Below are 10,381 nucleotides of genomic sequence, written 5' to 3' on the forward strand. Positions count from 1 at the left end.
AAGTATTCAACCCCCTAAGTCATTACATGTTAGAATCACCTTTGGCAGTGATTACAACTGTGAGTCTTTCCGGGTAGGTCTCTAAGAGCTTTCACTTTTTTCTTAAAATTCAAGCTTTGTCAATTTGGTTGTTGATCATTGCTAGACAACCATTTTCAGGTCTTGCCATAGATTAAGTCAAAACTGTAACTTGGCCGCTCAGGAACATTCCCTGTCTTCTTGGTAAGCAACTCCAGTGTAGATTTGGCCTTGTGTTTTTGGTTATTGTCTGGTGAAAAGCAGACTGAACCAGGTTTTCCTCTAGGATTTTGCCTGTGCTTAGCTCCATTCCGTTTCTTTTTTATCCTGAAAAACTCCCCAGTCCTTAACTATTACAAGCACACCCATAACATGATGCAGCCACCATTATGCTTGAAAATATGGAGAGTGGTACTCAGTAATGTGTTGTATTGGATTTGCCCCAACCATAAAACTTTGTATTCAAGACAAAAAGTTAATTGCTATTCTGTACAAGCTTTCTTCCTTTCACTCTGCCAATTAGGTTCATATTGTGGAGTAACTACAATGTTGTTGATCACAGCCATTAAACTCTGTAACTGGCATCATGGTGAAATCCTGAGCAGTTTCCTTCCTCTCCGGCAACTAAGTTAGGAAGAACGCATGAATCTTTAAAGTGATTGGGTGTATTGATGCACCATCCAACGTGTAATTAATAACTTCACCATGCTCAAAGGGATATTCAATGTCTGCTTTTTTATGTTTTACCCATCTACCAATAGGTGCCTTTCTTTGTGAGGCATGGGAAAACCTCCCTGGTCTTTGTGGTTGAATCTGTGTTTGAAATTCACTTCTAGACTGAGGGACCTTACAGATAATTGTAGGTGTAGGGTACAGAGATGAGGTGGTCGTTCAAAAAATCATGTTATTAAACACTATTGTTGCACACAAGAGTGAGTCCATGTAACTTATGTGACTTGTTAAGCAAATGTTTACTCCTGAACTTAGTTAGGCTTGCCATAACAAAGGGGTTGAAAACTTATTGACTCAAGACATTTCAGCTTTACATTTTTAATTAATTTATTTTAAAAAATCGAAAAATATAATTCCACTTTGACATTATGGGTTATAGGCTAGTGACAAATTTTTTTTTTTTTTTTTAAATCAGGCTGTACCACAACAAAATGTGGAAAAAGTCAAGGTGTGTGAATACTTTTTTAAGGCCCTGTAGCAAATAAGCCATTACATTTTTAGTTAACCAAATTCGACACTCATTGATCTCCATTCAAAAACTCCTTGCTTGGTGAGTGAATTTTTTTTAAACGCCACCTGCTGGAGAAGACAGATTTTGGGCCCAGTTATCCCCACTGAAGTATAAGCTAATACGAACTGGAGACTGCATCAAAGATGTTCGACCATTGTTTTTAACTTCTTGTGGCTGCTGAGGCAGTATTGAGTAGCTTGGATGAAAGGTGCACAGAGGTGCCCAGAGTAAACGGCCTGCTCCTCAGTCATAGTTGCTAATATATGCATATTATTATATGTAGTATTGGATAGAAAACACTCTGAAGTTTCTAAAACTGTTTGAATTATGTCTGTGAGTATAACAGAACTCATATGGCAGGCAAAAACCTGAGAAAAAATCCAAACAGGAAGTGGAAATTCTGAGGCTGGTCGATTTTCAACCAAGATCCCATTGAAATCACAGCGAGATATGAATGAGTTTGTACTTCCTACGGCTTCCACTAGATGTCAACAGTCTGTAGAACTTTGTCTGATGCCTCTACTGTGAAGGGGGGCCGAATGAGAGGAGAATTAGTCAGGTCTGCCATGACCTGACCATTCTTAGACCATGCGCGTTCACATAAGAGGGAGCTCTGTTCCATCGCTCATCTGAAGTCAATGTAATTCTCCGGTTGGAACGTTATTCAAGATTTATGTTAACAACATTCTAAAGATTGATTCAATACATCGTTTGACATGTTTCTACTGACTGTTACTGAACTTTTGGACATTTCGTCAGCTTTTAGGGAACGTGCTTCGTGACTTTGGAATTGTTTACCAAACGCGCTAACAAAAGTAGCTAATTGGACATAAATAACGGACATTATCGAACAAATCAAGCATTTATTGTGGACCTGGGATTCCTGGGCGTGCATTGTGATGAAGATCATCAAAGGTAAGGGAATATTTATCATGTATTTTCTGGTTTCTGTTGACTCCAACATGGCGGCTAATTTGACTATTGTTCTGAGCGCCGTCTCAGATTATTGCATGGTTTTCTTTTTCCGTTAAGTTTAAAAAAAATCTGACACAGCGGTTGCATTAAGGAGAGGTATATCTATAATTCCACGTGTATAACTTGTATTATCATCTACATTTATGATGAGTATTTCTGTTGAATCGATGTGGCTATGCAAAATCACTGGATGTTTTTGGAACTAGTGAACGTAACACGCCAATGTAAACTCAGATTTTTTTATATAAATATGAACTTTATCAAACAAAACATACATGTATTGTGTAACATGAAGTCCTATGAGTGTCATCTGATGAAGATCATCAAAGGTTAGTGATTCATTTTATCTCTATTTGTGCTTTTTGTGACTCCTATCTTTGGCTGGAAAAACGACTGTGTTTGTCTGTGATTTGGCGGTGACCTAACATAATCGTTTGTGGTGCTTTCGCTGAAAATCCTATTTGAAATCGGACACTTTGGTGGGATTAACAACAAGATTACCTTTAAAATGGTATAAGACACATGTGTGTTTGAGGAATTTTAATTATGAGATTTCTGTTGTTTGAATTTGGCGCCCTGCACTTTCACTGGCTGTTGTCATATCGATCCTGTTACCGGGATTGCAGCCATAAGAAGTTTAAGGTAATAATTATTATTTTTTTGGGGGGGGGGGGGGACTTTTGTATTTTTATTGACATGGTATCAAACAGCTGATCTATTTGCCCTTCTTGGCTTTGATCTTCCTCAGGTAGAATTCCAGCTCCTTGCCCTCCAACACGTAGCCATCCACCCTGCCGCACTGGCCGGGCTTGGAGGCAATGCAGGCGAGGAGTTTCCCCTGCATGAACTGTTCTTCCAGGAGAGGGCTGATCTTGCAGTTCTTCTTACGCTCGTCAAACTTCTTCTGGATCTTCTTTGACCTCTTCTTGTTAATCACCTCTTCCTCCTCGAGAGTCAGCTTGGCTCCCTTCTTGCGTCCCAGAGGAGTGGCGAAGTGGGCCTCATACCACTGCCTGTAAGGCAGGCTGTCGACGAGAACGATGCAGTGCTTCACCAAGGTCTTGGTTCTCACCAACTCATATTGGAGGCGTTGTACACCACATCAATGATCCTGGTCTTACGAGTGCTGCACTCAGAGCCCCATGAGAAGTTACCCACATCGACCCTCAGAGCACGGTACTTCTTGTTGCCACCGCGGGTCCTCACCGTGTGAATACGGCGAGGTCCGATCTTGGTGTTTGCAGGGGGACGACCCAGTTCATACTTCCTCTTCTTGTGGTAGGGTTTGCGTTTGCCGCCGGTCTTGCGGCGTTTATGCCAGTTGTCCCTAGAGATACCCATTCTCAGGCGCCGGATAGAAAGAGCTGTTTTTAAGCCCACAATTTGTCTTGTCGGTTATATTTTTGTCACCAAACAAATTCAACTCTGTTGATTGTCTAAGTGGGAATAAAATGTAATACATATTGTAGGCTACACATGGGTTATTGTAGGGGATTTCTAAACTGACCATTTTAGAGGCTTAATCTGAGCAAGTACCCCAGACACCAATCGTTGGGTCAATACCAAATGCATTTGACCGTTTGGCATATTGCTTGGCATATTGTTTACCCAGTAACTTATGTGAATTTATGTACATGTAGTCTAATCCTTTTCATATTGTTTACCCAGTAACTTAGGTAAACTGAATGATGCATATGTATAGTCTAATCATTTTCTGTATAGTGAGTGTTTTGTGCTTCATGTGATTGAATCAAATTCTGTTATTTCAAATCAAATCAAATTTTATTTGTCACATGTTTTGTGTAGACTAACGGTGAAATGGTTACTTACAGGTCCTTCTCAATATGCTTACTGACAAAAGCAACATAAAGGCGCCCATAGGCTCTCCCGGGAAGAGCATGTGATCATATGATCATTAATAAAGAGTCCTACAGAAATAAACAGACTGTGAGAGCACCTGTTTTTTCTGTAGCCAGATATTGCACAGGCACATGCGGGAATAATACTGTATCTTGCTGCTCTGGACACTGACCACACATCATTGAATTGAAAAGTATTAGCTTGTTGTTCACAGGAGTTTTTCTGCAACTTATTTGGTAAGCTTGCCTCCCTGTTTGTGTCATTAGGGGAGGAAATGAGTGATTATACACTGTTGAATGGAGAATGGTAGGAAATTGAACGTAAACACAGTCCATCTCTTTCTTGTTCTTCTGCAGCCTGATTGATCCATCCCTCTGTCACGGCCCAAATGACCTCCTGGCAGTCTGTCTTTGGTCAGATGAAAGGCCAGTGGGAGGCACTACACGTTCCCTGCTTTCCAGTTAACATTTCCTGTTTGTCAAGGTGCGCCATGGCCTCCTGCACCATCTCCTGGAAACCTACAGCTTGTTTAGTAAGTCACCTCTCTGTCCAGGCAACTATGATCGGTTTTCTATAACAGCTTTTCATCTCCTCTTTTATCATTCTCTCCTCTGCAGGCAAGAGGTTTGAGTCTGAAGGTATTGGCTCATCGGACTCTTCAGGTAATAGAATTTATAATTTTCTACCTGTTTCTATCTGTATAGCAAAGTCTCTCTAGATATTCCTCAGACAGAAAACCCTGAGTTAAGTCTTCCTCTCCTTTTCCTGTAAAGACCCCATGTCAGAGGATGCCCAGAGTGGTCTGAAGGGTTGTGTGAGGTTCCTGCAGCACCGTGCTCCCCTCCTGACCAGCCCTGTTTCTGCAGCAAGCTCTCAACAAGCCCCACCACACTCCCGCTTATGCCTGGGCACAAGGCATGATGGGAATTGGAGGAAAAGTGGTGTATGTGATGAGGTGGCTAAAAGATTAACAAGATACTCAACCGGAGAACAGGTACAGTAGCTTATCTTTATGCTGTTTGTGTAAGTGATTTTTACAGCAATGTTATTACAGGCCATATTGACCTGTGATATGTCTTAGCTACCTCAGAGGTTGTTATATTGTTTATTGCCCTAGTTGTGACGATATTAGAGATTATTGTGGTCTCTAATCACAGTGAGCTGGTTTCCATCTTCCCCTCTGAGTCCAGGGGCTGGGGATATGGCAGTAGGGACTGGACAGGGGACCGTCCACCTCATCCAAAAAGACAAGACAGGTACATTTCTGGCCTCTGTCAATAAAAACAATATGTTACTGACCTGACAAACTAGGAAAGGACTTACTACTGACTATATGTAAGTTTCAAATTGCACATTACCTTGGCCGTTAACAGGAAGTGAGGTCACTGGTGAGCAGCTGTGATCGCATCTCTGGATGCATCTTCCTTAGGTAAGGGCTTATGGGAACTACTTAATTTGATGGACGGATTGAGTTGTGGGACGTTGAGTGGCTGCAGGTGAAAGAATGTTCGGGATAAGACTTCTAAAAAAAAGACTCTCCCAGGCCAATACACATTGCCATATACAATAGCTTTAGAAATATGGGATTACGTAATTCAGATCCTGCAGACACATGCAAAATGGTCAACTCTCTCATCTTTCTACGGACAACCCTTATTGATGGCCACTCAAACAAAATAACAGGAAGTGACGTTAGTGCAGACGGGAAGCACCTTGCAACTTTGTCCCTTGACTTAAGCCTTAAAGTGAGTCTCACATTAAGACAATGCCAGTCGCTCTGATTACTACGTCACCCATTAGTTTGAACTGTTAATGTTATCTATGTAATGCTCCACATGTGTGGTCATCTCCAAAGGCCAGTCTGGTCACAGCCCTGTTGAGCACTAGACCTCTGAACTGTGTGACCTTTGAACCCGAAGGTCATCTTGTGGGGTGTTGGGATGGAGCTGTGCATCTGTGGAGTACTGGCTGAAGGGTGAAGTTACGGAGTCGAATGAAGGACATATTGGGAGCAGAGATGTGTGTCACACTGTTAACTTCTTTTGCCCTCGTTTTTTAACGCAACCTTCCTTTCCTAATTCTAATTCCTCCTTCCTTCCTCCCTCCCAGACTCTCTCTGGTCATCAGAGGTCAGTATGCAATCTGTCCTTCTTTCCCTCCTCCTCTCTGCTGTGCACTGGCTGTCTGGAGAGGTGAGGCTGTGGTCAGTTCCAGCCTCTATCTGCATGGGCTGCTACCAGGCTCACAGCAGATCTACAGAGGTGCTCACTTTCCTGCGAGGTGCTCACTTTCCTGCTGGAAGGGACCAAACTCCTGAGTGCTGGCTCGGACCACACGGTGAGAGATGCTTTACACACACACACACACACATATATATTTTGAAATGTACACTTTTTACTTCTCCCTCCTCCACAGGTCCAATTATGGTCAGGTGGTCTGAGCCGCTCGGTGAATGTGTTTGGAGAACCCAAGATATGCCGTTACACTCATCTTTCAGAAGTTCGTCAATGTCCATTTCTGTCACTCGGATGTTCAAAAATCACTTCTTTATTGTAGTTGTTTGCTTTGACAGGAGTCCATTGTTCAGAAGGGAAAGAAGATGTCAACCACGGAGCCCGCTTCTCTGTGTGGCTGTCACTGGGTGTTATGCAGCAGTGGGTTACCATGGTGATGGGTTGAAACCCTTGAGTCTTAAATCAGGTATATGGTTTTAAAAGTTTGCCAACAACTCTGTAAGCCAATTAACTAAATTAATTAAATACATCACTGAACACAACATCAGTGATTAAGAACTAATGAAACCACCCCAACCCTATTGTGCAGGTTAGAGGACGTGGGCTAGCGAGGATCTATGGGTGTCCATCCTCTACCTGATTTGGCTGGCTGCAGAGGAGCCCAAGCTACTGGTATCTCGGGGCAGGGATCAACGGCTAAGGGTGTGAAGGATACAGGAGGGAGAGGCAAGCATGGTGCTGCTGGGACGTTTTAGGGTGCAACAAGGCCCCATCCTGGCACTGGCAAAAAACTATTCTTATCTGGCCTCCGCCTCAGGTCAGACTAGTTGAAGATCAACAACTAAAACCCTCATTAAACATTAATTTAATCAATAGTTAACCCATGAACCATATATTCCCCTTGGAATCTCCACACACCACCAACAGGACACATAATAACAGTGCAGTTAATAAATCATTCATTTAACAACTTGTTTACAGATGATTCACAAGATGTATCAAAATGTGTATGAGTATGTGAGTGTCATTGTACTGCAGTGTAGCTACCTCCCTCCATTTACATTACATTTAATTCATTTAGCAGACGCTCTTATCCAGAGCGACTTACAAATTGGTGCATTCACCTTATGATATCCAGTGGAACAGCCACTTTACAATAGTGCATCTAAATCTTTTAAGGGGGGGGGGGGGGGGGGGGGGGGGGGTTAGAAGGATTACTTTATCCTATCCTAGGTATTCCTTAAAGAGGTGGGGTTTCAGGTGTCTCCGGAAGGTGGTGATTGACTCCGCTGACCTGGCGTCGTGAGGGAGTTTGTTCCACCATTGGGGTGCCAGAGCAGCGAACAGTTTTGACTGGGCTGAGCGGGAACTGTACTTCCTCAGAGGTAGGGAGGCGAGCAGGCCAGAGGTGGATGTCCACAGTCCACAGTCACTGCAGTTATCCAGCCACCTTTCCCCCCACTAGACTCATCCATTTCTAGCTCAATGTAACAACATGATTACGGCGGGTCAGTATTTGGGCGCATGGCATATTAGGGAAGCAAATTTGATAATTTTTTGGCTGTGAGATGCAGTGCCTTAGACCGCTGCGCCACTCGGGAGCCCTAAATGTAGGCTTTTTATGCGTTAATAACCACAGCAACCTGCATTGCTCTGCACTCTCCCCTACACGTAGCCATATATTTTCACTAAATAGAGAATGCGTTTTACGATCTGAATTCTTTATTCAATAGATATGATTACCCTAAATGTACAAATTTTAAGGGCTGTTGCACTCTCTTATTTACGGTAATATTTACCTACGTCACGTGTGCATTTGCGCACGCATCTCCCACTTGAAACATTGTTGCAGTTTATTAACATCTACGGATTCTTTATTGAACATTAGCATTGAAATACTAGACTATTTACTTCACATTGAGAATACAAATCTGTCATTTGGATTGGACAAGATGGCAAGCTGCAATTTTCAGGCGCAGTTGGTATCCATTATGGAGGTTTTGGCTAAAGCAGCTGTAGCAGAAATAAACAAACGTGTTGATGATAGCTGTGCAGTTATACGTTTGGAAATTACCCAAAGCCAGCGAGATATTGATGGACTGAAAAGGAAGTGTCAAATGATGGAGGGCGAGCTGAAGAAGACGAGAGGACGAGTCAGGAGAAAAGGTAGTAGATTTTTGTATATACTTTTACTACGGTGATATGTGAATGATTCTTAAACGTTAAATTAAATCCGTTACAGATTAGCTAGTGTAAATCATAGTAGGCAATTTTTCAACTAACTGTTTTTGGCGATAGTTTCTCTGTTCTCGATTCGGGGAGAAAATGGTATCATATAAATGTCCGTATCCAGTTGCAAGTCGTTCTCCAAAAAACAGAATATTCAGAAAAATATTAAATGCAAGTTTTGTATCGAGGTAGAAATTCCTTTTGCATGTGTGTAGATCTCTGTTTTGCACTGTTTCAGTGCGACCAAAACACACACGCAAAAGGTATTTCTCACTCGATACAAAACGTGGATTTAATATATCTTTCTGAATATTCTCAGATGTGTTTAAATCCTGAATTGCGGATGCTATGTAATGGCCAATGAAAGGCTTTGAAGCCACCGGCCGTAATATTGGCATTCCCCAGGTTTCCACTAGATAACACATCCACAAAATAAAAATTACCTTAAAAATGTAGCATTCTGGTCATCATTTGAGATTAGGCATAATGGTAGCAGTGTGGCTAGGGTTAACATCTAATTTTAACATAATAAATTGTAGAAATGGCCGGGGTTTAGCCATAATTATGACTTTGTGGCTGTGTTAACTAGAGACAGTCCGGTCATCACTAGTTTCCAGTGATGATGATTTATATAAACCCTGGATTATTTATTGGCCATTGAGGGGCTTTGATGCTACTGGTCGGTTATATTGGCACTCCCTATTAGGAGCAGTCGTCCATAGGAATGAATGGAATGTCTTTTTTTGCTGTGGTGGGGCAGTAACATTAGTACTCTCCCAAAAAAACTTTAACTTCTTATGGCTGCAGGGGCAGTATTGAGTAGCTTGGATGAAAGGTGCACAGAGGTGCCCAGAGTAAACGGCCTGCTCCTCAGTCATAGTTGCTAATATATGCATGTTATTATTAGTATTGGATAGAAAACACTCTGAAGTTTCTAAAACTGTTTGAATTATGTCTGTGAGTATAACAGAACTCATTGCCATGGATCATCACTGGACTGGAGGGCTAATACACTGGCAGGCAAAAACCTGAGAAAAAATCGAAACAGGAAGTGGAAATTCTGAGGCTGGTCGATTTTTAACCAAGATCCCATTGAAATCACAGCGAGATATGAATGAGTTTGCACTTTCTACGGCTTCCACTAGATGTCAACAGTCTGTAGAACTTTGTCTGATGCCTCCACTGTGAAGGGGGGCCGAAGGAGACAGGAATGAGTAACCACTGCCATGAGGTGACCACGCTTTGACCATGCGCGTTCACGTGAGAGGCAGCTCCGTTCCATCGCTCAACTGAAGTCAATGTAATTCTCCGGTTGGAACGTTATTCAAGATGTATGTTAACAACATTCTAAAGATTGATTCAATACATCGTTTGACATGTTTCTACTGACTGTTACGGAACTTTTGGACATTTTGTCACGTTTTAGTGAACACGCTTTGTGACTTTGGAATTGTATACCAAACGCGCTAACCAAAGTAGCTAATTGGACATAAATAACGGACATTATCGAACAAATCAAGCATTTATTGTGTACCTGGGATTCCTGGGAGTGCATTGTGATGAAGATCATCAAAGGTAAGGGAATATTTATCATGTAATTTCAGGTTTCTGTTGACTCCAACATGTCGGCTAATTTGACTCTTGTTCTGAGCTCCGTCTCAGATTATTGCATGGTTTGCTTTTTCCGTAAAGTTTTTTTGAAATCTGACACAGCGGTTGCATTAAGGAGAGGTATATCTATAATTCCATGTGTATAACTTGTATTATCATCTACATTTATGATGAGTATTTCTGTTGAATCGATGTGGCTATGCACTATCAC

At 41.9% G+C, this 10,381-nt stretch overlaps 1 protein-coding gene and 1 pseudogene across 1 annotated transcript in view; one reads left to right on the forward strand and one right to left on the reverse strand.

The window, feature by feature from the left end:
- Positions 1 to 2,947: 2,947 nt before the first annotated feature.
- On the reverse strand, positions 2,948 to 3,595 carry LOC120020033 (annotated as a pseudogene).
- A 4,582-nt stretch (positions 3,596 to 8,177) lies between these two features.
- The window catches only part of LOC120020226 (zinc finger protein 354C-like), a 14,455-nt gene continuing 12,251 nt past the window's right edge, over positions 8,178 to 10,381 (forward strand). The window contains exon 1 of the mRNA XM_038963751.1: positions 8,178 to 8,496. Coding sequence (XP_038819679.1) covers positions 8,283 to 8,496 — 214 coding nt within the window. The 5' untranslated portion in view covers positions 8,178 to 8,282. The remainder of the gene's footprint in view (positions 8,497 to 10,381) is intronic.

The sequence above is a fragment of the Salvelinus namaycush genome, chromosome 25 (assembly GCF_016432855.1).
Source record: "Salvelinus namaycush isolate Seneca chromosome 25, SaNama_1.0, whole genome shotgun sequence".
NCBI classification, from domain to species: domain Eukaryota; kingdom Metazoa; phylum Chordata; class Actinopteri; order Salmoniformes; family Salmonidae; genus Salvelinus; species Salvelinus namaycush.